The 27,341-nt window shown below is 42.3% G+C and overlaps 2 protein-coding genes across 18 annotated transcripts in view; one reads left to right on the top strand and one right to left on the bottom strand.

Moving 5' to 3' along the window:
• Positions 1-11,848, top strand: part of TANC1 (tetratricopeptide repeat, ankyrin repeat and coiled-coil containing 1) — a 232,095-nt gene extending 220,247 nt beyond the window's left edge. For all 13 annotated transcript variants that reach the window (XM_045575604.1, XM_045575597.1, XM_045575603.1 and 10 more), the window contains 7 exons: positions 836-959; positions 1,215-1,390; positions 4,109-4,241; positions 4,885-4,976; positions 6,892-7,038; positions 7,932-8,032; positions 8,681-11,848. In XM_045575604.1, the coding sequence (XP_045431560.1) occupies positions 836-959; positions 1,215-1,390; positions 4,109-4,241; positions 4,885-4,976; positions 6,892-7,038; positions 7,932-8,032; positions 8,681-10,166 (2,259 nt within the window). In that variant the 3' untranslated portion in view covers positions 10,167-11,848. The remainder of the gene's footprint in view (positions 1-835; positions 960-1,214; positions 1,391-4,108; positions 4,242-4,884; positions 4,977-6,891; positions 7,039-7,931; positions 8,033-8,680) is intronic.
• Positions 11,849-14,074: 2,226 nt separating this feature from the next.
• Positions 14,075-27,341, bottom strand: part of WDSUB1 (WD repeat, sterile alpha motif and U-box domain containing 1) — a 37,217-nt gene continuing 23,950 nt past the window's right edge. For all 5 annotated transcript variants that reach the window (XM_036420558.2, XM_045575382.1, XM_045575383.1 and 2 more), the window contains one exon: positions 14,075-14,247. In XM_036420558.2, the coding sequence (XP_036276451.1) occupies positions 14,090-14,247 (158 nt within the window). In that variant the 3' untranslated portion in view covers positions 14,075-14,089. The remainder of the gene's footprint in view (positions 14,248-27,341) is intronic.

Genomic DNA, 27,341 nt, shown 5'->3' with positions numbered 1-27,341 from the left:
GGAAGCATTGGTTGGTGTGCCAAGAACCAGAGAGCAATGGGAGTGTGCCCCCTTCTCCTTCCTGGGTGGTAGTTGCATGAGATGCTTCTCTGGTTTCCTGGTTTTGCTCCCCAACCTCATCACATGCACTGTTGAAAGGTATGGTCCCAACCCTAGCCAGTTTGGCTCAATGGGTAGAGCATCAGCCTATTGACTGAAGAGTCCCGGGTTCAATCCTGGTCAAGGGCACATGCCCAGGTTGAGGGCTCGATCCCCAGTTGGGGATGATTCCCTCTCATCATTGATGTTTCTGTCTCTCTCTCACTCTCCCTTCCTCTCTGAAATCAATAAAAATGTATATTTAAAAAATCTATGAAATTTATGGTCCTTGGCAAGACTCTCCTGCAGGCAGCTCTGCTGAAAATGGCCCACTGTGAACCTCAAACCACCCACCAAGCTGAGTCTCAGAAGATCAGATTGCATGGGGTGCGGTGGGTGGAGGTTTCCTTGCACCCTACCCCCCCTGCGCCCTTTCCTATGGAAGTGTCGCTTCAGGCCCCTTTAGTTCTGCTCAGTTATCCCACAAGCCCCGCTGTGGCTGTCTGGTCAGCACTTGATTGTAATTGGCACCCAGGTCCTGTGCCTGCGTGGTTGTAAATGTGTGCACCTGGAAGGAGGTTTTGTTCACAGGAAGACAATAGGAAGTTGTTACAGGCTGCACCGGTCACCCAGTTCAGAGGGGCTTTTAAAGGAAGAGAGTCCCTCTGGGACTTTTAAAGGCGGGCAGTCCTGCCTCGGGACGGAGAGCAGGGTGTGCCGTGGAGCAGGGGATCGTGACGCGGTGTGTTTGTTTCAGATCGTGAGGCTGCTGCTGGAACGCGGCTGCGATGTGAACCTGAGTGACAAGCAGGGCAGGACCCCCCTCATGGTGGCCGCCTGCGAAGGGCACCTGAGCACCGTGGAGTTCCTCCTTTCCAAAGGTAGCGGCATGTCTGCTCCTCGGGGGTTTCTGTGGGATGGACAGAGACGAGAGCTTTGGCGGACTGATTCCGTGCCTTCTAGTTCTAAGTTTACGTCTGACTGAAGGAGGGAGAGAAGAGGTAATGAAGTTGCATACCCACTCCTGGGCTTCAGCAGGACAGTCAGGTCCCGAGGCAGCCTCAGGCTTCTCAGCACCTCACCCGGGCTTTGTCTTGAGTTTTCAAGGTCTGTGATTGGGCTTTTTCTTCTTTCAGGTGCCACCCTTTCTTCTCTGGACAAAGAGGGCTTGTCAGCATTGAGCTGGGCTTGTCTGAAAGGCCACAGGGCCGTGGTCCAGTTCCTGGTTGAGGAAGGAGCTGAGATAGACCAGATGGACAAGAACGGCCGCACCCCCCTGGACCTGGCGGCCTTCTACGGCGACGCAGAGACCGTAGGTACCACCCGTGGTCACGCTGCGTGCAGGGCTGGTGCCACAGAGAAACCCTGACCCGAACCACATCCAGAGTGTGTGTGTGAGAGTGTATGTGCCTGAGTGTGTGTGTGAGTGTTGTGTTGTGGCATATTTTTGTTTTTATTTAATTGTGTGACAGTCTACTCCAGAATGTAATAAAGATTTGAATAGACTCTGAAAAGCTTAAAAATACATGATTACAAGCTGTATGTACAATGGGTACACACACATGCCTGTGTAGCCTAATTTTCTTATAGTAATCCGTATAAATAGAATTCTTATATAGATCACTTAAAAATCACTTCTGTGTATACGAGAAGTTGCTAATCAGATAATTAGCTGGTTCGTTTTAAAGCCAATATGGCATTGTCTAGAATGCTTTGGGCACTTTCTTTATCTCTTGACTGATGCTTAAGCCTAATTGAGATCTAGGGGACAAAACCTTAATAAACTAAGAGCTGAAAACTGCTTTTCGGGGTGGAAACCATGTCTTTGTCTGGATTCACATCTCTGGTCCCAGCAAGCACTAGAGGACTGCTCGGCCCCTTTAGAGTTACCATGCTTGAATATTTAATGTCTAGTGTCAGGGTTACCTAGAGAGACAGGTGTTACATTGGAACAAACCATGGTCGCCGGCACATCTGGGCCCTGATGCTTTTAAAAGCTAGTGACATTAGAGCAAGATAGTCTCTATTTCCCAGACATTGTAAACTGTCCTTAATACTGATTTTCAGAAATAGCTATTTAACTGAATCTCACCTATCTACACTCACACTTTTCATCTTGTACTTTTTATCTTATACCTTACAAAATCCTATAGCCCATCAACAACAGGGAACAGTGAAGGAGTGTAGCATTCTAGTACCTTTTTAAAAACTGTGATGAGCAAAAGAACGTAAAATGTGCCACCGGAGCCATTTCTAAGAGAAGATTCTGTGTGTGAACTGTGCTCACCCTGCTGTGCCACCGATGTCTAGACATTCTTACCTTCCCAAACTGAAACCCCGTCCCCATTAAACAACTCTTCCTCACTCCTCCCTTCCCTGGGAACCCCCACTGCACGCTCTGTCTCTCTGCATTGGACTGCTCAGGGTACCTCATGAGTGGAATCTGCAGGATCTGTCCTTTGCCGCCTGGCTTATTTCACTTCGCATAGTGTCTTCACGTGACAGGATTTTCTTCCCTTTTAAGGCTGAATAAACAGTCCATTGTGTATATGCACTACATTTGCTGTACGCATTCACCTACCCATGGGCGCTTACGCTTTCTCCCCCTCTTGGTTATTGTGAATAGTGCTGTTGAGAACATGGATATGCAAGTGTGTCTTTAAGATCCTACAGATTCTTTGAGATCTGCGCATATTCTTTAGGGGGTAGACCCAGACGTGGGATTGCTGGATCTAATGGTGATTCTATTTTTTTTAAAATATATTTTATTTATTTTTTTTACAGAGAGGAAAGGAGAGAGATAGAGAGCTAGAAATATTGATGAGAGAGAAACATCAATCAGCTGCCTCCTGCACACCCATCTACTGGTGATGTGCCCTCAAACCAAGGTACATGCCTTTGACCAGAATCGAACCTGGGACCTTTCAGTCCACAGGCTGATGCTCTGTCCATTGAGCCAAACCGGTTTCGGCTGGTGATTCTATTTTTAATTTTTTGAAGAACCTCCCTACTGTCCCAAGTGGCTGCACCATTTCCCCTTCCCACCAACGAAGCACAGGGTTCCTGCTTCTCCACATCCTCACCCACACTCACTATCCGCTGCTTTATTTGTTGTGTGTATGGTAGCCATGCCAACAGTGTGAAGAGGCACACCCTCGTTGCGGTTGTGATTACTTTACTTGCATTTCCGTAATGACCAGTGATGTTGAACATCTTTTCACGTACATATTGGTCATTTGTGTATCATCTTTGGCAAAACATCTATTCAGATCCGTTGCCTGTTTTTAAATCGGGTTATTCGGGATTTTGTTGTTGACGTGTCGGTGTTCTCCCCATCTTCTGGATGCATATCCCACTGTTGTCATCTGTAACAGCGGGCGGACTGACAGGGTGGATCTGTCAGATCCACATGACACTGGCTACCATCTTCCTATTCAGTAAGCGGAGCCGTGTGAGTGCCAGAGTGGTTTCTCCTGTTGTTCTCTGTATAGCCCAAGTGACAAGGGTCTCCAACGTGTCATCTTTGTAGTCCCAGGATCCAGGTCTCATTCCTAAGCCCTGAACTGAGTAATCATCGGGTCCCTCTGATCCCACGCTGCTCATCTGTCCGGCCCGCTGTGCCCCGCTGTGTGGGTCTGAGTGTCTCTGAGGTGCCGGTGCCTGGAGCCTCCAGCTTGCTGCCCGGGGCCTCCTACAGGGCCTCCTCCCTGTCTCTTCTTGTGGCTCCAGACGGGGTGAGGCAGACACACGGTGACGTGTGCATGTACCAGCCTGTGATATGTGAGTGTGTGTGCACACATGCCCCTCCCGGGGAGCCTCCCTGCCGATTTCAAATTCACGCTAACAGAGCGGGGCTCTAGGTATGGATTGCCACTGCTCTTCCCTGTTCTCTGTCAACTTGCTTTCCATGCTAGGATCCCTGATGGCCAGAGGCACCTGCCACCAGGAGAAGCCGCTGAGCCAGGCCCTGCAGGTGGCCCAGGACAGCACCCCTGCCAGGAGCCGCCCCTCATGCCTCTGTCCCCCGCAGGTGCTGTACCTGGTGGACAAGGGCGCTGTGATCGAGCACGTGGACCACAGCGGGATGCGTCCCTTGGACAGGGCCATCGGTTGTCGGAACACATCGGTCGTGGTCACGCTGCTGAGGAAAGGAGCCAAATTAGGTCAGTAAATGCCTCCATTCAGCGGTGAGAGGGAGGGTGAGCGGCTCCCAGGATAAGCTGTCAGGTGTTTGGCCCTGGCCGGCGTGGGTCAGGGGTTAGAGCATCAGCCTGAGGCCCAAAGTGTCCCGGGTTCGATTCCCAGTCAAGACAGGTCCAAGAGCATGGGAAGAGGAAAGAGGGATAGAGCCGAGGCATCGAGAGTGGGGTGATAGCAGGCTGCAGAGGAGCGCACACGAGAACACACACCTCCCCTGCCAGTGGTCATGGGCACGGCTGGAAATGAAGTGATTACTATGCAGCCTTGTTTAATTTCACCCCGATGCCCATCGGAAGGGAGGGGTGGTTCGTGGCTGCTCTGCTGCTCTCGTTTCCCAGTGCTTTCTCGCCGGGATAACAGTTTGTGCCCAGTACAGCTCCCCTCCCAAGTGCTTGCTTAGTCCAGCGGCAGGCCAGCAGGGGTCCTGTCCCTGTCCGGGGCTGTGCTGCCCTCTGGAGGCTGCAGGTCACCCACCAGCAGTGGTCTCTGCTGCTAAGTCCCTGCCGTGGGGTCCCGCTGTGTGTGATGGCACTGGGCTGGGCCGGGAAGATCTCTCCTTTCCTGCAAGGCCACTGCGGCGCCTCTCACTGCGTGTTTATTTTGCAGGAAATGCTGCCTGGGCGATGGCTACCTCCAAGCCTGACATTTTGATTATACTTTTGCAGAAGTTGATGGAAGAAGGAAACGTGTTGTACAAAGTAAGTGGTGATGCCGTGGCCCGCGAGCAGCCTCTCAGTCAGGTGCATAACAGATGTGGCTGTGCGGCTGCACGGGGCCCACGGAGCGTGGCTTCCGTAGACGCTCCGAGAGAGGCCGCTGGCCTGCTGCCCAGGCTCATGTCCTGACGGCAGAGGCTTCGAGGTAGAAAGCACTTCTCCTGTGTGAGAGCCGTGACCTCTGAGTGAGTCCCTGTGAAGGCAGGGTCGCTCCTGATTTAACTGGCACATCCTCGGGAGACTCCTCAGTGCACAGAGCCGGGAGTGGCGGAGAGGAGCACTCAGGAGACATTTCCGGAAAAGAGCAAGAGAGCAAGCCTTGCTTATCTTATTTTAGTGTCTTTAAGCTTCTAGAGTGTGAAACTGTTTTTATTTAAGATATTAAGTAATATACACTGAGTGGCCAGAAAGTTATGATTTCTGAACACACAATAATCTGGCCACTTAGAGAGTGTGTGTGTGTGTGTGTGTGTATGTGTGTATGTATGTGTGTGTGTGTGTGTGTGTGTGTGTGTGTGTGTGTATCTGATTAGGTCAAAAGCAAACTTTGACTGGAAAGGGCCAGACAGTAACTAGGGGAGGCTTTGCTGTTTGGTCTGTGTCCCCCAAGCCTCGGTGCTGTGTGGGCGAGGCAGCCACAGATTATATGTGAGTGAAGCGGCGTGGCTGCATCCCAAACTGCTGGTAAAAATCAGCGGCGAGCCACCCTTGACCCGCAGGCTGTATTTTGCCAAACCCCCCCCCCCCCCCCCCCCGGTGTTAGTTGGATGCTTGGGCCATTTACATAGATCACCCTTCTTTCCTTGTCTGTGATTAGATAGAATTAAAAGATTCTAAAAACAAAGCCCTAGATTATGGCCATTTTAATCCTTTTTACCAGGAGACAACAGCACTTGCAACGCTTTTAGTTTTTCCCTTTTCCAGAATAATAAATAAATAGGCATGTCGCGTGACCCAGCAGGGTTCCTGTCTAGGAATCAGTTTGAAATTGAGTTCAGAGCGCGTACCGTTGCAGCTTTGAAGTGGCTTTAATGTGAATTTTGGTTGGCAATTACGTTAGAACTGCCAAGCCATTTTCAGCAGGCCGCACACCTGCTGCGCAGGACCGGCTGAGCATCGGAGATGGCTTTCTGGAGCCTGGAAAATGCCGCCTGGTGCTGTTCAGATTTTTAAAGCCCTCTCAAAAGAAAAATTATTATTCTGCAGCAAGACTCGGCTTGCCTTAGGACCCGCATTGTGTTTTCATTTGATTTCTGTTACGCTTAGCATTAAAATATCTCTGAGATATGATATATCAAATGAGAGACATGCACAAAAAGGTTTTCAAAAATATATAACGGATGATAATGTGCTGTGTTAAGAAGGATAGCGATCAGCCAAAACCGGTTTGGCTCAGTGGATAGAGCGTCGGCCTGCGGACTGAAAGGTCCCAGGTTTGATTCGGGTTAAGGGCATGTACCTTGGTTGTGGGCATATCCCCAGTGGGGGGTGTGCAAGAGGCAGCTGATCGATGACTCTCTCTCATCGATGTTTCTAACTCTCTATACCTCTCTCTTTCTCTCTGTAAAAAATGAATAAAATATATTAAAAAAAAAAAAAAAAGGATAGTGATCAGCTTGGCAGCTTACAGACGCCTTCCTGTCAAACCAGCTTCCCTCTCACCTTGTGAAGCACAGGGCCCGGTGGCCGGCGAAGCCACGGGTGTTCACGCTGGTTAGCGTTTGACTCTGGCTGTGGCGCTTTCTCTTCAGGACCCTTTCAGCGTGCTGGCATGGTTTTGGCAGCCGGCGGGAAGGCGGGGTAGGGGGGTGGGGAGAATGACCTCTTTAGGGTGTGGGAGCTTGTCTGTCCTGGAGCCTCTGGTACAGGATGACTGTCTGTGATGTTTGGATCCTAGAAGGGGAAGATGAAGGAGGCAGCCCAGAGGTACCAGTACGCCCTAAGGAAGTTCCCTCGAGAAGGACTCGGAGAGGACATGAGGCCCTTCAATGAACTAAGAGTGTCTCTCTATCTCAACTTGTCTCGCTGCCGAAGAAAAACAAACGTAAGCTGTGCCCCTCGTTCCAGTCCTTCAGCTGTAACCTGTGGTTGCAGTGGGGGAGGCGAGCCCACCCACAGAACCCCCATCGTGCCCCCCCCCCCCCCGCCCACATCTGAGCTGCGTGCACATTGCTGCAAGCCGGGCATATGGCACGCTGCTCCTCTTGCATGACTGTCCTTGGGTCGCTCTCACTGCCCGTCTCTCAGGGCGCTGACTGCGTGCACCTGGGGGTAGTTCCTCTGCTTCAGTGCAAACCGCCCCTCCCCCCACCCCTCCCAGCCTCATGGGGCCAGCACAGTCCTAGAGGCCCAGCCCCAGATTCACATGGTAAAGTTCAACTCAGCTGTATTGCAACCTGCCTGGAGCTTACTGTGTTTGCTAAGAAGTTATGCCAGTAACTGCTTTAAGTTGTAACCAATAGCAGCTAACTCGGTTAATTGGTAACCCATAGCTAGTAGATTTGTTTTTAGTACTTCTCTCTTCTACTTGTTTTTTAACTTCGCCCTCCCACCACCAGATCTGTTGACCTGTCTGCTCCTGGGCCCGCTGTTCTGCCTCCCGTCCTGTTAGCGTGGAGGGCGCGCCCGGGCCCCCTCTGAGCAGACCCTCCTGTGTGTCCATCTGCTCCCGCCTTCTGGTGCACGGCTTTACCAGCTCTCTCTCCCGAATCATCTCTTTTTGCTTCCCTGCGGGACCCTCCTCTTAAGGATATTAATACGTTTTAACTATCTCCCAACTTTAAAAACTAAACAGAAAAACACACGTGCCTTGCCCTTCATCTCTCTCCAGCGAAGTCCCAATTCTCTGCTGACCTTTAGAGCAAAACTCATTAAACAGTCTCCTGTAATCATGTTCCAATGCTGCTTTTGACTCATCTGTTTCCATGCCGACCCCAGGACTTCGGCATGGCGGAAGAATTTGCTTCCAAGGCGCTCGAACTGAAACCAAAGTCCTATGAAGCCTTTTATGCCAGGGCGAGAGCGAAGAGAAACAGCAGGTACTGTCTGGGGTTAGATGTGTGACTCAGAGCTGCTGAGGTGCTTCTGGGGTCGGAGCTGCTGTTGACGAGGGGGCTTCTGGCTCATAGGCCGCCGTCTCATCCCTTTTCATCCTAAAAGGGCAGCTTCCAAGAGGCACAGGAGTGGGGATTGCTGGCAATGGCTAAGCTTTTCTTTCCTTCTGACACCTGCATGACTATGCCTTCCCTCCACCGCAGCAGACACACACTGCAACATGAAGGTCCCAGGTGCGCTGTATAATCCAGTAAAACCGCCCCCTGGAGACCTGGAGTGGGGGTGGTGGAGAGGGGGAAGGAGGCATAGGACTTCAGAGTAAGAGGTGGTGTGGTGAGCGGGGAGAGGACGGATAACTGTAAGGGGGTTCTGACAGCCACAGGCTTAGGCCTGCTCTCACTCCCAGCCCAGTGGTCTTTGTAGAGGCAGCAGGGCCCGAGTCATGCGGATCTGGCCTGGAATTAGCGGTCCCGCTGAGCTGCGTGGCTCTAAGCTGGTTACATGGGCCCTGCCTGCCAGTGAGGGTTCAAGCCTCCGCGGCTCCCTTCTCAGCCGCGCTGGGTTGGGAGCAGCTGCATTCAGAGCCTGTGTGTTTGCCTGGCCTGTGACTGTGCCTTCTCCTTCACATGCAGGCAGTTCACGGCAGCCCTGGCGGACCTGCGGGAGGCCATGAAGCTCTGCCCCACCAACCAGGAAATCCGGCGGCTCCTGGCCCGCGTGGAGGAGGAGTGCAAGCAGGTCCAGAGGAGCCAGCAGCAGAAGCAGCAGTGCCCGCCGCCCGCCGCTCCCACGGACTCGGACAACGAAGAGGAGGCCCCGGCCCCGGCCCCGGGGCCCGAGGACCCCTTCCCCCTGGTGGAGGCCGAAGAGGAAACGTCTCCGCAGGACGGCTCGGTTTCCCTGGCTTCCAGGCCCCATCCCTCCGCCCCGTCCCCCTACATCCGGAACCTGCAAGAAGGGTTACAGGCCAAGATGAGGCCCGCCTCGCCACAGAACCCACAGAACCAGCACCGGCCCGGGGCCGCCCAGCCCCCGCGGGAGCCGGTGGCGCAGCCGGGGCTGGTGGTGCAGCCCACCAAGCAGGCGCAGATCGTGAAGACCAGCCAGCACCTGGGCGCCGGGCCGGCGGGTGCGAGGGGAGGGAGCATGAGGCTGCAGGGCTCCTCCCCGCATCCTCCCCCGAGCCCCATGCCCGGCCGGGGCTCCGTAGCCCCCCCAGGTGGCAGAAGCCTGCACCTGCACCCGAACTTGGCGGAGGGCGCAGGCACGTTCTCCGCAGGGCCGGGTCCTGGCCGGTTCATGGAGCGGCTGGGCCCGGGCCATGGGGTCCAGATGCAGCACAGCGACAGCGGCGCCGCCTATCCGCTGCCCAGCAAGATCAAGAGCGCCGAGCGGCTGCTGGCTCACACCCCCGGGGCCCTGGATGGAGCCCCGCTTGGCCACAGCCACGGCGGGCAGGTGGGCGGCAGCGACCTGCGGCACCCCGCCTCCCTCAGCAGCTCCGGCTCCTCCGGGTCTCCCTCCAGCAGCATCAAGATGTCCAGCTCCACCAGCAGCCTGACGTCCAGCAGCAGCTTTTCCGACGGCTTCAAGGGCCAGGGACCCGAGGCCCGAGGCAGAGACAAGGCTGCTCCCCAAGTGCAGAGCGGCACCGCCGAGCACAGACCCCGCAACACGCCGTTCATGGGCATCACGGATAAGACGGCCCGGTTCCAGCAGCAGCAGCAGCAGAGCAATCCTCCCGGCCGCACCTGGCACGCTGCTGCCGGGCCCGAGGGGCTGCTGCTGTCACACACCCCTGCAGCCGGCCTGCAGGCCTCGAACCCGGAGAGGGCCTCCCTCAAACAGGCGGCAGCCGGGTACCACAGCCAAGCCAGGTCCTGCGCCGTGCCCACCCTGGGCGGCAGCGTCCACAATGGGGCCCCTGGGAAGGAGCTAGAAGAAAGGAAGGGCCCGGGTCCAGCCCACTGCCAAGACAGCAGGGTGGCCAAGACTGTGTCCCATCTGTACCAGGAGAGCATCTCCAAGCAGCAGCCCCCACACATCGGCAGCGAAGCCCACAGGAGTCTCCTCCCCTCCGCCAAGCCAAAGCGGTCCTTCATAGAGTCAAATGTGTGAGCCCGGGGAGAGAGACCCGCTGGGGCGATGTGGAAAACTGTGTTGGCTCTTGGTGGTAATTAAAGTATTTTTTTAATGAGGGGGAAAAATTTACTTTTCAGCCATATTTTTTTTCTTTTTCTTTTTTCCCTTGGGAGCGGATCTGATTTATTTAAAATGTGGGATAAAATTACTGGGATAAGTACCCGAAGTCACCATCCATAAGAATGCTAACCAGAACTGAAAACTGCAATCAGTTATGCCTATTAAGTTAAACACTTAAGGCAACCAAATAACTTGTGCTTTTTCTCTTATGAAATTGTTTGGTTTTTATCACCTTTCTCCTAGTCTTAGCTATGTAACTAAAATCATAATATTTCTTAGAGAATATAAGTGTCTAGTCCTCTGCTATATGGCAAAAATCATACTATTTCTTAGAGAATATAAATGTCTAAGTGATAGTTTTAACTCATGACTAAATTGCCAGATGATGTATTCTAGGAAAGATGGAATTTTCTAGTTACAGTTCCATCTAGTCAAACCCCAGTTTATATATCTATATATAAAATTAAGACCCCAGTGATTCTAGCTGAATGTGTGTGACTATACATGTTATATACCTGATTTTCTTAAGCAAAATACAAGAACAGCCAAGTATTGTTCCCTTCACAGCTGTTCCCTGGAGAGGATTGAGCACTTATTTCTGTTATGGTTCTCATTAAACATATTTTTATAGCACCTTTTTGAGCTACATTCCCATTTCAAGGTGTTTTGATATTTGGAAACAGTGTAAGCTATTTGGAATCCTGATTGGTGGTCAGGTTGGGTTTGGGCTAGAATACGAAGGATATAGCATTCTCGGTGACATAAATTACTTTCCGTTGGTTCCCAAACCGCTTTTAACGGGGATAGCACTCCTGCAACAAGCTTTCAAGATCCTTTAAGGACAGTATTTAATTTGAATCCTTAAAGTCTGGTTCGTTGGTTGCTTTTGTTTTATTACACAATCATTACTTTATAGACACATGTTGTATATATTAAATAGCCAAGTGTATCCAGACTTGTATATACTATTTCAAGTAGCTAATCTTAAAAAAAAAAAAAAAGTCATATTTGCATGTTCTATGTAAACGTCATCCATGCTGGTTATTGCACTGAACACTATATTATTATGGCATGTTAACAGTGTACCAGTAACGGCACTTTATTTCATTTATATGAACACCTTTGAGGTGCTACTTAAGTTCAAACTGATGTATTATTCATTTGTAAAGATAAGGTACAGGAATGAGCCTTGGATTAAAGGTATTTTTATATGAAAATGGTGTGCTATTGAAGGATGTTAAAATGCTAGTTTGAGAGAGGTGGGAGTGTGTTTTATATGTTGGGATGTGAAAATTATTTTCTAGAATTGGGGAGAAGGAAGTTCTATATTTACAGAATGTTTTAAAAATGAATCATCGTAATGAAGTTCCTGTGAGCATCCTTATGGTTTTGTACGAATAGGAATCTTCTGGTGTTATTCTTCAACATTTGTTCCTGTTGTATTTTGTTGTTGTTTTATAGGTTTTTCATGAGTTCTGCTATAACTTCTACGGCTTATTTATTGTTTTAATATTTGAGAGTCTTACTCTTTTGTTATGTAGTTTTGTTTCTGCACAACTACTGTACTTTTCCACATGGAATAAAGACTATTAATAGAATTTGTTTTTGCATTACTTTAAAGCAACCATGGGTAAGTAGAACATGTCCTGGTGACAACTATTGCCTTGCTTTACTCCAGGTGATCTTTTTACCCTAGTGCTGTGGTTGGCAAACTGCAGCTCGCGAGCCACATGCAGCTCTTTGGGCCCTTGAGTGTGGCTCTTCCACAAAATACCATGGCCTGGGTGAGTCTATTTTGAAGAAGTGGCGTTAGAAGTTTAAGTTTAAAAAATTGGCTCTCAAAAGAAATTTCAATCGTGGTACTGTTGATATTTGACTCTTTTGACTAATGAGTTTGCTGACCACTGCCCTAGAGAAATAGTGAAAAGCCTATTTTCATAGTAATACTATTAAATGCCTATTTAATTTCATTTTGTCATAATTTTAAAATAAAGGTGTGACAGCTTCTAGAAATCCAAAATATTCAAGGGTCAAAAATCGTCTTTTTGCCTGAAACAGGAAAGAAAGCATGAAGAGCATTCTGTAATTTTCTTACCTGTTTTTGGTGTGTTTTTACTGCCAACAGGATATCTTTAGTACTGTAACTCTTAACGTTTTGACAACAGTGAACACGATTAATATAAGTTTGTTCTTCAGCACATTTGTATTTCTCGGTTATAAGTGTGTATTTGTCTATACACACATATTTCCGTTTCAAACTAATATGAATGAGAGTGAACATTAAACTGGGTGGTTCTGTAACAAAATCCTGACATAAGCCTAGGTATTCCCTGATACTACTGCAGGTTATTGTCTGGTTACAGCTATTACTATTATGAATAAAGCTAAATATCGTATTTTAAGTCCATCTTTCAAGGTATATATATATTTAAGCTAAAGGTTAAAAACTGGGTGCGAAAGAAGAGTCAACAAATAATTCTTGATGACTTGTGTGGAGCTCCATTGTGACTGTCAGAATTTATTACATGACATTATGATTTTGATATATTCTTAGGAAAGCTAAGATATTTGCTTCAGTCACGCCAGAAGAGGTAGTCTCCTTGGGAAGCTCCAGGTCAGTCCTGAGGCCTGGACAGCGGGCAGGTGAGTGTGAGTGCTGCTCCGTGTGGTCCTGAGCGAAGGGCAGGGCCTGCCTGGAGAGCGCAGCAGAGGGTTCATGTGGTGTCCTTGCCTGTGTGGTTGTTTGTATGTTTGTATGTTTAGTTGTATGTATGTTTGTGAGGAGGGGGAGTTGGTTGGCTTTGGTTTATGTGTAAGTACTTCATTTGGTAAATTATTGGCATCCTATTTTTTTTTAGCCAGTTTGTATAACAAACTATACTGGTGAAATGTAGAAAAGACTGGTTATTTTTATAACCAAACTTTTATTGTTTTTCTATAAATGACTGATGATTTTTATAATTTTTATGTAAAAATCAGATAGGAAAATTACAAATATCAAAACAAAAGATATCTGGTCCAATGGTAGGCTCTCCCAATTAAAGAAAGTGGTTAAAATTACATTAGCATCCTTTCTCTTTTAGAACATGTTCCTTTTTTTATCCTCATAAGGATGCCCTTTTTATCCTCATAAATAAGAATATGAGAAGCATGTGTAATTTGAAAAAAACCATAAACACTTCTAGCTATGACACACACAAAAACTCAGCAATACAGTATTAGGATGACAGAAATTGTACAAAGCAGCAATTATAGAGAAAAGGCATTTGGAGCTTTCTGTGGTAGCTAGACTCGCGCCCCCCCCCCCCCTTTTTTTTTAATGTTTTTATTGATTTCAGAGAAAGGAAGTGAGAGGCTAGAGAGAGAGAAATATGATAATCATTGATCAACTGCCCCTTATTGGGGACCAAGCCCACAACCCAGGCATGCACCCTAATCATAGAATCAAACTGTGACCTCCAGGTGTATGGGTTCCCGGATTGGAGAGGGTGCAGGTCGGACTGAGGGGCCTCCCCCCTACACGAATTTCATGCACCGGGCCTCTAGTTAATCTAATAATAAAATTGAGCATTGCAATTTAAAGTCAAAGTAAAACTTTATTTGCTAGAGGTTCAGATTTTTTTCACTGTATAAAAAAGCTTTTATAGTAAAAACAGAAAAGAGGTTAGATGTGTTATTTAGCCCATATATTTTAAAGAATTAAAATATAGTTTTTGTAGGTAACTAAATTTAAGAAGTTTACCTTTCTCCTCTTTTGCTTTTAATAATGTCCAATTAGTATTTACCTTTAAATCATTCAAATGAGATCACTGATACAATGTAAATAATACAATATAATTTTACTTTTGGTGTGTCTCTAGCCATCGATTGATCGCCATTTTCAGAGTCCTATTTGGTGTAAGTACTGCTGAAGGAAGAACAAGATTTGTCATGGGACTTGTACGTCTCTTTTTGCTGATCCAATTTTCCATTGCTTCCTTTTCATATGAGTAACCATCTAAAACAAAACACATACACAAATTATTTGCAATGTAGAAAAAGGAAGGTAGAATCACTAAAATGAGTTGGATATAAAAAAAACTCCATTGCCAATGTCTTTGAGATATATCACTATTGCCAAATATTTCTGCCACAGTACACTAATTTCTACCATTTAAGATGCATTAAGATTGCACAAATTACTTTGAACAGTGTCAGTATTTTACTGATTCATTTTGAACACTATAACTGAAAAACAACCCTGTTAAAATTCAGATGTAGCAGGAAGAAAAGAGGTTAGTGGTACTGAAGATACATAAGAGATACTGAGAGATTCTAGAACTAGTCCCACTAAGAACTTGACAGTAAAGGTATGTATGATAAAAAAAAAAAAAAAAATTCAGATCCACTGGCTAAAATTTATAATGCCATGTTCTTGCAAATTTCTTTGCCTTGACACATTAAAAAGATTGGAGTTTTTGCTTCACTACATCTTCCCCTTAAACTGAAAATGTTAGTCCCTTAATTATATGTACAAAGTTACCTATTTGCGTTAATCTACACTGCATACAACTGTTTCAAACAGACAATGCCTACATGTTACTAACAGAAGAGATCCAGTAGAGTTGTATAATTGAAAACTGTTTGAAAATCACTTGAAAAAAACTTCTGATTATGTTACCAATTAGACATATAATTTGGTCCATTTCCTTCCCTTTTAATCCTCTCAATGTTTAGTTTTCATGATTTATTTTAACACTATACACTCAAGTGGTTTCTAAGCAAAAACTGTAAAACAAGGTATATTCAAAGGAGTCCTTTCTATGTCCCTTCTCTTATATGTAACCATATATATTAGTTATTATTTTATCTTATTATTGTATTACATATGTGTCCTTATCTCCTCATTGCCTCCCAACACTCCCACTTATACCCACACCCCCCTATTGTCTGTGTCCATTGGTTATGTTTATATGCATGCATACAAGTCCTTTGGTTGATCTCTCTCCCTTACCCTCTCCCTTACCCCCACCCTTCCCTGCCTTCCCTCTGAGGTTGACAGTATGTCTCTGAATCTGTTTTTGTTCATCAATTTATGTTTTTATTTTCCATAAATGAGTGAGATCATGTGATATTTATCTTTAACTGGCTTATTTCACTTAACACTCTCCAGTTCCATCCATGCTGTTGCAAATGGTAAGAATTCCTTCTTTTTTACCACAGCATAGTATTCCATTGTATAGGTGTATTTTAATCCGTTTTTTAATCCATTAATCTGCTGATGGGCACTTAGACAGTTTCCAAATCTTAGCTATGGTAAATTTTACCACTATGAACATAGGGGTGCATATATCCTTTCTGATTGGTGTTTCTAGTTTCTTGGGATATATTTCTAGAAGTGAGATCACTGGGTCAAATGGAAGTTCCATTTTTAGGTTTTTTTGTTTGTTTGTTTGTTTGTTTTTCAGGCACTTAAATTCCTTTATTTTCTTCCATCCATTTTTAGTTTTTTTGAGGAAACTCCATACTGTTCTCCATAATGGTTGCACCAAAGCAGTGCAAGAGGGTTCTTTTTTCTCAGCATCAATACTTGTCATTTGTTGATTTGTTGATGATAGTCATTCTAACAGGTGTGAGATGGTACCGCATTGTCATTTTGATTTACGTCTCTTGGATGATTAGTGACTTTGAGCATGTTTTCATATGTCTCTTGGTCTTCCTTATGTCCTCTTTCGAAAAGTGTCTATTTAGGTCCATTGCCCATTGTTTGATTGGGTTTTTTATCTTCCTTTTGTCAAGTTGTATGAGTTCCCTATAAATGTTGAAGATTAAACCCTTATCGGAGATAACATTGGCAAATGTGTTCTCCCATGCAGTGGGCCTTCTTGTTTTGTTCTGTGCAAAAGCTTTTTATTTTGATGTCCCATTTGTTTGTTTTCTCTTTAGTTTCCATTGCTCTAGGAACTGTTATCAGTAAAGAAACTGCTTTGGCATATGTCTGAGATTTTCTGCCTTTGGATTCCTCTAGTATTTTCATGGTTTCCCATCTTATGTTTATTTTTGTGTATGGTATAAGTTGGTGGTCTAGTTTCATTTTTTTGCATGTATCTGACCAATTTTCCCATTTATTGAAGAGACTGCCTTGACTCCATTGTATGTTCTTGCCTCCTTTGTCAAATATTAATTGAGCATAGTGGTTTGGGTTGATTTCTGAGTTCTCTATTCTATTCCATTGATCTCTATGTCTGTTCTTGTGCCAGTACCAGGCAGTTTTGAGAACAGTGACTTTTAAATTCAGTTTGATATCTGGTATTAAGATCCCTCCTGCTTTGTTTTTCTTTCTCAGGATTGCTGCAGTTATTCGGGGTCTTTATTCCAGATGAATTTTTGGAGAGTTTGTTCTAGGTCTTTGAAATATGCCATTGGATGGGGAGTGCATTGAATCTATAAATTGCTTTGGGTAGTATGGACATTTTAATGTTGATTCCACTAATCCATGAACACAGTATGTTCTTCCACCTTTTTACTTCTTCCTCTCTCTCTTTTATCAGTGTCCTGTAGTTTTCCGAGTACAGGTCTTTTACCTCAAATTTATTCCTAGGTATAAATTTTTTTGGTGCAATGGTAAATGGGATTGTTTTTTTAGTCTCTCTGTAAGTTCACTTTTGGTGTATAGACATGCCATAGATTTCTTGGCATTAACCTGTTAACCGAGCGGGACCTATAAATACGTCAGACATAAACACTATCAGGAATGGGTAGGGTATATGAATACATCCTTGAAATATATGTTGCACCCTGAGAGGGACGGTATATATTTTTTGTAATATTTTTTTAAATATATTTTATTGATTTTCTTACACAGAGGAACGGAGAGAGATAGAGAGCTAGAAACATCGATGAGAGAGAAACATCGACCAGGTGCCTCCTGCACACCCCCCACCAAGGATGTGCCCGCAACCAACGTACATGCCCTTGGCCGGAATCGAACCTGGAACCTTTCAGTCCGCAGAATGACGCTCTACTGCTGAGCCAAACCGGCTTCGGCTGTAATCTTTATAATTGTTTTGTAAGATTTATAATTTTTTAATTCGATGTTTCCATTTTTTTGTTGGTATTCTTTTCTATTTGTTTGTAATTTTGTATTTTACTTTGTGCTTTATATATAAATAAATGAAAAAATATATTTTATTTTAATTAAGTATAAATAAAAAATAATAATATAAAATTACATCTGCTGGGTGTGACGTACTGACACGTCCTAGTGAAAGAGTATGCGCCCGTTGTACGTTGTGTAATTAAAAAGGGAACTCCCCAGTTATCAGGTTAATATAGTATCCTGCTACATTGCCAAATTCATTTATTAAATCTAATAATTTTTGATGGAATCTTTATGGTTTTCTATGTACAGTATCATGGTTTTCTATGTACAGTATCATGTCATCTGCCAGTATCATGTCATCTGCAAATTAGGACACTTCTTTTACTTTTCCAATTTGGATGCCTTTTATTTCTCCTTCTTGTCTAATCGCAATGGCTAGTAGTACTTCCAGTACTATGTCGAACAGGAGTGGTGAAAGTGGGCATCCCTTCTTGTTCCTGTTCTAGGGGAAATGGTTTTAGTGTTTGCCCATTGAATACGATGTTGGCTGTGTGTTTGTCTATAGGACTTTTATTGTGTTTATTTTATGGTTCTTCTATTCCCACTTAGCTGAGAGTTTTTATCAAGAAAGGGTGTTGGCTTTTGTCAAGTGCTTTTTCTGCATCAATTGTTATGACTATGATTTTTATATCTCCATTTGTTTATGTGATGTATCACGTTTATTGATTTGCCGATATGGTACCATCCTTGCATCCCCGGGATAAATCCTTCTTGATCACGGTGTATGATCTTTCTAATGTAATGCTGAATCCGATTTGCTAGGATTTTGTTGAGGATTTTGTTGAGGATTTTGGCATCTAAGTTCATGAGGGATATTGGCCTGTATTTTCTTTCATTGAGTTGTCTTTATCTGGTTTTGGTACTAGGGTGATGCTGGCTTCACAGAAGGAGCTTGGAAGTGTTCCTTCCTGTTGAATTTTCTGGAATAGTCTGAGGAAGATAGGTTTTAGTTCTTTCTTGAATGTATGGTAAAACTCCCCTGTGAAGCCATCTGGCTCCGGGCTTTTGTTAGCTGGAAGCTTTTTGATGACTGCTTCAGTTTCTTCCAATGTTATCGCCTATTGTGATTCTTCCTGATTGTTTTTTTAAGGTTGCATTTTTCTTAATATGTCCATTTCCTCCAGGTTATCTAGTTTGTTGGAATAGAGTTGTATGTATATTAGTGTTTTTTTTTAATATAAGAAGTATACTAGGTGTACAAGTTAATAATGATTTTGTAATCAAAGAAAACAAGATAATTTCAAGAGAAACATCAAAAGTGCTTTATTCAAAGTAATGTCCATCACTAGCTACACATTTCCCCCATCTTTCAGGTAATTTGTGGATATTGTCCCAATAGAACTTTTGTTTTGAAGTAATCCATTCAGAGACCCAATTTTCCACTTCTTCGTACGTTTTGAAGTGCTGCTCAGAAAGTGCATGTGCCATCAGAACAAGTGGTAATCTGAAGGAGCAAGGCCTGATGAATACAGCTGGTGGGTTAATACTTCCCAAGCAAGATCTTTTATTATGTTTTTAACTGGTTTTTGAAGTGCATGATGGTGCATTATCATGAAGCAAAATTACTTTGCCATGTGTTTTGGCCCATTCTGGTCATTTTACGAGAAAGTGTGGTTCAAATTGATTATTTGTTGTAGGTAGCGATCAGTGTTAACGGTTTCACCTGGTTTTAGAAGCTCATAATACACACCTTCCTAATCCCACCAAATACAGAGCATTGTCTTCTTTCCAAAGTGATTTGGCCTTTCGATCAATGTTGATGGTTGTCCTGAATCAACCCTTGGTCTTGCGCATTTGGGATTCTCAAAATAAATCCACTTTTCATAGCCAGTCACAATTCAATGCAAAAAATACTTCCTTTCATGCCATTGAAGCAACATTTCACTGATGACTTTTCGGTTTTCCATTTGTCTTTCGTTCAGTTGATTTGGCACCCATCTTCTTTTAAAATCTTCCCCATTCCTTGTAAACGATCCGTAATTGTTTGGTGAGCAACATTCAATCTTTCTGCAAGGTGTTTTTGAGGTTGACATGTGTCTTCATCCAATAATGCTTGTAATTGTTGGTCTTCAAGCTTTTTTGGTTAACCTGGTTGGCACTTCTATTATAGAGAAAGGGTGAATTTACTTTCCTTTCACTGTGCACAAATCCATGCACTGGGACACTAGTGTTAAAGAGGCAGGAGTTATATTTTACTCACTCTCATTCCTGAACTGAAGGAAAAGCTTTTCACCATTGATTATGTTAGTTGTGGGCTTATCTTACATGGTCTTTTTAAAAAAATACATTTTTATTGATTTTAGAGATGGAGAAGGGGAGAGAAATGGAACCATCAATGATGAGAATCACTGACTGGCTGCCTCCTTCATATTGAGGATCAAGCCTGCAACCTGGGCATGTGCCCTTACCAGAAACAGAATCATGCCCTCCTGGTTGATAGGTCAAGACTCAGCCATTGAGCAACCATGGCTGGGCCTACATGGTCTTTATTATGTTGAGGTATATTCCCTCTCCTACCAACTTTGTTGAGAATTTCAATCATAAATGGATGTTACATTTTGGCAAATGCTTTTTCTATATTGAGCTAATTACACAATATTTATCCTTAATTTTGTTAATGTGGTATATATCGCATTGATTTATGAGTGTTAAAATATCCTGACGTCCCTGGAACAAATTTCACTTGATCATGGTGTATGATCCTTTTAATGCACTGAGTTTGGTTTGCTAGTATTTAGAGAATTTTTCCACCTATGTTCATCAGAAATATTGGCGTATTTTCTTTTCTTGTAGTGTCTTTGTCTGAGTCATGCTGGTGATATAAAATGAATTTGGATAAGTTTCTTCCCTCTTCTGTTTTATGAAAGTTTGAGAAGGATTCGTATTCTTTAAATTATTTTTTAATACATCTGGAATATTAACATTCCATCTAATTTTTCACTTACTTTTCACTTATTTCTTTCAGATTTTGAGTTCAGGTCATCAAGGAATTTACCTGCATTTTCTTCTAGATATTGTACAGTTTCATTTTTATGTTTATAAATCTGATACATTTGGAATTTTAGATGTACAATATAGGGAAGTAAAGCTATTTTATCCTTTTCCATATAACTATTCAGTGGTAAGAATACCACTTATCCTTAAGTTATTTTTCCCACTCATTTAAAATGCCATTTTTATCATTCACTGAATTTCCAAATGCACTTGGATCACTTTCTGGATTCTTAAAAATTATTTTCCATTGGTCTGTCTATTCGTATGCCAGTTGCACAGAGTGTTATTTATAGTGGTTTTATAACATGTCCTCACATCTGGGAGTGCCAGTGACCTCTTAGTTGTGTGTTCTTTCCATTGGAACCTCATAATCACCTTCTGAATCTCCAGGGAGAAACCAAATAGTCTTGACTATCACCATGTTATGTTTTATAGTTTTGTCGTGCTGGTAAATTCTGCATATTTATGTCGAGTTTTGTTATACCTTTGTGTTTACAAACATGAAAGTTATTTATTCCTCTTTCATTTAACTTGTTAAATGCTGATTAGCCCCATTAACTTACTGTCTCGGCTCCAAATCCATTTCCGTTTTGCCAGCTGGCTCCTTGATAGATCCTAGACAAGACTCTAAGGAAGACACAGGGTGAAGGCTCCTCTCAGAACTGTGCCTAGCCATGACCCTTCACCAGGCAGGAGTAGCCAGTTACACTCTTCAGATTTATTTGCTTGCTTCATTGTTGGCACTGCCCAAATTTGTCTTATCTTTCCTCCTTTAGAGAAACTAGTGTCAGCTGGTTAGCTCCCCCTTCGGAGGACTTAGGGAACAAAAAAGTTGTTGAGGTTATCAGGGCCTAAGTCCTAGAGATGGTAGATGCTTTCTGCAGATACTGTTACTGCCTTTTGCTTCTGTTTAAGATATAATTCAGACTTGTGCAACCATCACCACTATCCAATTTCAGAATATTTTCATCACTCATAAAGAAACCATTAACAGTCCTTCTCCCTTACCTTGGCAACCACTATTTTATCTTTGTAGCTGTAAACAGAATCACACAATGTGGTCTTTGACATCTTTCACTTAGCACAATAATGTTTCTAAGGTTCATCCATGTAACATCTATATGTATTTTTTCCTTTTTTATGGCTGATTAATATGCCACATTTTATTCATCCAATAATGGGACATATGAGTTATTTCCACTTTTTGGCTATTACCAATAAGACTACTATGAACTTTCATGTACAACCTTTTTATGGCAACATATATTTCTCTTGGATACATAGCTAGGAATACAATTGGTGGGTCACATGGTAAAGTGTGTTTGAGGAACTGTGAACAGTTTGCAACAGCTTCACCATTTTAAAACTTCTCACCAGCATTATTTCTTCATATCCTTAATATATTTTCCTTTTTTTAATTCTAGTCATCCTAGTGGATATGAAGTGGGATCTCACTGTGGTTTTGATTTTCATTTCTCTAATGATATTGTCTTTTCTAGTGCTTATTGGCCATTTATATACCTCCTGTGGAGAAAGGTCTTCTAATCTTTTGCCTATTTTTAATTGGGTTATTTGTCTTACTGTTGAGTTGTTATAAGACTAATTTAATAAGGCAAATTAACAGCAGATTCTTGAATACTGTCATTCTGTTTAAAATCCTTTATAATGTTGATGAGATGGTATAGGAACTTAATTGTTTATATCAATTAGCCTATGGTAAAATTGGATTTGTTATTTTGCTTAAAGACAGAATATATTACCACAGTAAGTGAGGACTTACATTTCTTTAAGACATGTTTTTAATGATTTCAGGGAGAGAGAGAGAGAAACATCAGTGATGAAAGAGAATCATTGATCAGCTGCCTCCTGCACACTCCACACTGAAGATTGAGCAGGCAAACTGGACATATGCCCTGACCATGAATCAAACTGTGACCTCCTGGTTCATAGGTCAGTGCTCAATCATTGAACCACACCCTGGCTGGGCTTATTTTTATTTACAAAAAGCTAAAAAATACTTATAATGTGTGCTAAATGAGCTAATTCTCTTGCCACTAGGCTAGATAAGTCTGATAACAGCATGTTTTTAACCTTCCAGATGGCACAGACTTATTAATCTTATATTCTATCATGATGACATAATACTGTTTGTGTTGTTTTTGATGGTGGTGCTTGTTGCTTAAATATAGTTTTGAATGTCAAAATTTGAGATATTACTTGGATCTATTTTGGATGGAGAGGAATGATCAAGTCTATCACTGGGCTTTCTCCTGATGCCAGCTGCAATTTTTGAGTCTGGGACTGCACAGCTAGTAATGGTTGTCTTCAGAATTATATAGTTTATCCTCCTGAATCTTTGGGGCATGTCTTAATTCTACTTTTTCAGGCAAGTATTTACCCCCCCCCCCCTTTAGTTGTCTCATTTTTGTCTACCCTCTTCTAATCTTTCTGAATCTTAGTTTGGGTTTAGGTTTGTTAGCAGAAATACCAGTAGGTTTGTTAATAGTGCTATCATTCTTTTTTTATATTTCACCACAGTAAGGAGCTGATTTTATCTATATTTACACTAGTATATTTTAAAAAGAAGACACCAAGAATATTAGTATATACTGGTTTCTTACTATAATATTCAAATTAGCTAGTAATCTTTTTCTCTCCCTCAGCAACGAAATTTCACCTAGGCTTTTATTTAGTTAGCTTATTAGTTTTTCATAGATATTATATCTACAGTGTGAGAGCATATTATCGTCATATAGTATTTTGTTGCCTTTAAGTGAATAATTTTTCCTTGACTGCTTGTGAGTTATCCGGTAGCAATGAATAAAATGTCAATTCCTTCTTCATTCTAGGAAGGTACAGGTTATGTACTATAGGAAAGGCAGTTACATAAGCCATATACCCTAACATTTAATATCAACTTCCCATTGTATCAGAAAATAGCGATACCCTGAAATAATCAACAGTTTTTACTGGTTAATCTACATTCTAGTTTTATATATTGTAAGGTTTGAAACAGTTCTACCAAAGTACATCTCAAAGTAGCAAAGTACATCTCAAAGTAGCAAGAAGGGTTATCAGAGATACAAAGAGCTTTTCATCTATAAATGAAAAAGCAATGAGACATTATTATAACTAAAAATAATAATCGGTACTCCTGGTTTCTTTTAAAAATCATACCTGAAATTTATTGCAACTAGAGTTAGTTTAGTTGAAATCAAATGTGTCACCAGGGGGAAAACTGGCAATTTTGAAAAGAAATATATAGTGTACATTACATTCAGTATTAACTAGGTTTGTTTATTTTCACTACCTTTTAAAGTTTTCCTCCAAACAGCACCATCTGATTCTTACTATATTACCAACATCTTTAACAGGCAGTTCTAGCACAAGATCTAGTAAGCTCCATTCACAAAATTTTATTTTAAAAATCAGTTTAATATACTCTGATGAATGGGTTCTGGTAAAATACTTTAATTCTAGATTCCATTTCTGAATATACTTAGAAATGGTAACTGAAGAAGCATCTTTTTTACATGGATTTGAAGCTTCCAGGTTCAAAGTGTTCACGCTAGTGAAAGGTTCAAGTGGAAAATTAGCTCACTGGTCTGGGCTCTGAATACTATCTCTGTTCAAGGAGAAAAGCTTGTCAGCCCACCTGTGGTCCTGGGAAATGTACAAAGCAAGCCTTACACTCTCTTCCCATGCTGGGATTCCTCTTGAGTTAAAGGAGCACAGCCAGACAAACGTCAAAAAATGAAAATAACCTGTGAGTATTTCTAAACGAATGAAAGAAACCTTATACTATGGAAAAAAAAATATTTAATACTCATGCAGCCACTGTTTTTCTAAGTTAGACTGCCCCAGAGCACTGTTGCCTACATTTAATCTGCAAACAACTTTATGAAGGAATTGAATAACTTCCCAAGGTCACACAAATCAGGAAGGACAGAGCTGGGGTATAAACTCCAGCAGTCTATGCCCTTAGTCTACATGCCAAGCCAGATTTCCTGAAATAATAAATGCAGTCAATAAGAATGTTAAATAGCATTAAGACAATCAGAATAGATGGCTGGTTGGTAGGTCTGAGAACTTTACCTATAAAATCTAAATAAATAAGATATAGAGAATGAGAGTGGCTGACAGTTTTCCTGAACTGATAAAAAGGCATGAAATTGCACTGAAAAAGCACGGTGTACCCTGAGCAAGAGAAAAATACAGGGTATGTACTACAGGAAAGGCAATTACTCTTAGCTATAATTTACCCTAACGTTTAATATCAATACATATCCAAGAAAAACTAAACTGGTATTGTACTTCCACTGCAAAACCAAGCAAGAGAATGTAGAGAAAAATCAAAGTGGTTAGACAGGTTTTTAATAGTGTGAACACTGATTTTCCTATTCCTCAGTTCACCCCCAAATTAATAAAGATTTTCTTAATGAATCTGAAGTCTAAATGGGCAAAGCCAATTTTTAAGAGAGAGATGAGCAAATGTATCCAACAGCAATATTTAAATTTAAGTAAGTGTGCAAATACATACTATGAGTTTTTCTTATAGAATTACTTGGAGAACGATGCCTATCAACAGAGTAAAAGTTAATTTGTAGCACATTCATACCATAAAAAACTGCCTTGTAGTTGAGAATTAAGTAGTTCTGACCATATACTGATAAGAAATTTTTCAAAAGTATGTATCATATCCCACATGTTACAGATCAAATTATAAATGGATAGAATGGTCTCCCCATTTCCAAAATACATATTTCTGTATGATTCTTCAATGATATTTTTTCTTCAATGATATTTTTTCATAATGTAAAAGGATGAAGGAATACAAATACTGTCTAAGAATGTTGAAATACAGGCAGAACCAGGTCTTAGAAACTTTTCTGAGGCAGTTAATTTAATAAAGTGCATTCCTTCCAATAATGGACACATGATAATTCAGGAAATTAAAAGGAGAAGGGAACTAGAAGAAAGCAATAAACTGGAAACATGTTGGAAGGAATTATTTCAAATGTATCAATCACAATATAAAGAAATCAGTTCAATTCTATTAAAAATGATGATTGAGTATTTTTAAAATTAAAGCTAATTCAGCTCATGTTTCCCACAGAAAGGCAAGTAAGACTCAAGATTATACTAGGTGAAAATAGTTTGTCCCAAACGGTTATTTACTATATGATTTCTATTCCATTCATACAACTTTTGAAAAAGGCAACGGAAGTGGTCGGGTCCTTATGGGTTTGGAACTGTTCTGTCCTCACTGATGGTTGATGCTCAACCCCCGAACTGGACAACACTGCATAGAACTTAATACTACGCAAAGATACCTCTGTTAGATCTGCATGTAAATCTGTAATTGTCTCAATACAAAAATTAAAAATAAATGGGTAGCACCACAAAAGTTGAAAGACACACACACAGCAACTTACAATTCTGGTGAAAAGATTCAACCACTCTGATTAACTGAATATTATAGCTGTTCCTACGAATATACTCAATAAAAATTATATATATGCCAAAACTATGAATAAAGGTTCAAGGCAGCAGTGACTATCAGTAGTAGAATGAACAAATTACTGCTTTGTGCAACAGGGACAAATCACCCATGCTTAATAAATGTTCTGATTAACCTATAATGTTAAAATAGACAACAGACAAATCACGGTATTGATTACCCTTGGTGAAAGATTGTTCATGATGTATACTTATGTATATTTTAAAAATATACCATGTAGTTATAAAGAGCCAAGCTTAAGATGAATGAGACAAAATACATTAAATGATGCCAGTGAGAATATTTTAAGTTGATTAAAAAATGCAGACCTCCAAGAGAGAACATTCACAAGTCTAACTTGATGAACTAACCTATTAAAAGCTAGATTTGAATTCATGACAATCTGTGGTTTGAAACTAAATATGATTTCATTGATGTCTTATCAAACATTTAAGGGAAAAATAATAGTAATTATTTTTCTATACAAACACATCAATTCACTTTACAAGGCCAAAATTACCTTCATACCAAATCAGGCATTTCAAGAAAACTACAGCAAATATTACATCAAATCCAGCATTATCAGGAAGATGGAACAGACTGAAGAATTTCAGAGGGAAGGTAGGAGTGATTAACTGGAGAACTTATATGCATAGCCCACAGACAATAGAGTGGTGGAGGCCTGGGCGAGTGTGGGGGAGAAGTGGTCCATGGGAAACAAAGGAGACATCTGTAATACTTTCAACAAAAGTCGCTTGTGGTTCTATACACTAATAAAAAACTATAGAAGAAATCCCATTTACAAAATAAAAGCACAAATAACAGTTAAAATTCCCATGCTACCCAAAGCAATTACAATCCTAATAACTTCTTTACATAAACAGAAAAATACATCCTAAAAATCATACAGACTTGCAAGGGATCCTGAATAGTCTTAGAAAAGGAAATCAAAGTTGGACACTCAGATTTCCAAAGTTACTACAAATTGACAGTAACAGTGTGGTATGGCATAAAGACAGACATGTAGACCAATAGAATAGACCAGAAATAAGTCTTCACCTAGTCTAATGTTTTCAACAAGGGTGTACACACACTCTTGAGCATACCTGCCCTTTCCTCTTTTCTCCTCCCCACTCTCTGGAGCATGCACACACCTTTCCTCCTGTTCTTCCCTCAGGGGTGTTATCTCTGCTTTCTTTCTCCTAAGCTTGCTTCCTGCTATGCTCTAAGGCACATGTGTCAAACACAAGGCCCGCGGGCCAAATCCGTCCCGCCAGGCCTTGCAATGTGGCCCGCACCTAACTGTCATCACTGCACTCCTCTGCGTTTCCATCACAATGACAGTTTATGACTGTTCAGTAAACCATTCGGCCCGCGATTTAGGCTGGATTTTAGATTTTGGTCCCTTCTCTGATTGAGTTCGACACCCCTACTCTAAGGTCTTTCTTTTGCCTTT

Source organism: Pipistrellus kuhlii, unplaced genomic scaffold (assembly GCF_014108245.1).
Source record: "Pipistrellus kuhlii isolate mPipKuh1 unplaced genomic scaffold, mPipKuh1.p scaffold_m20_p_7, whole genome shotgun sequence".
In the NCBI taxonomy this organism is placed as follows: Eukaryota; Metazoa; Chordata; class Mammalia; order Chiroptera; family Vespertilionidae; genus Pipistrellus; species Pipistrellus kuhlii.
This window is presented reverse-complemented; position numbering and strand designations above follow the sequence as displayed.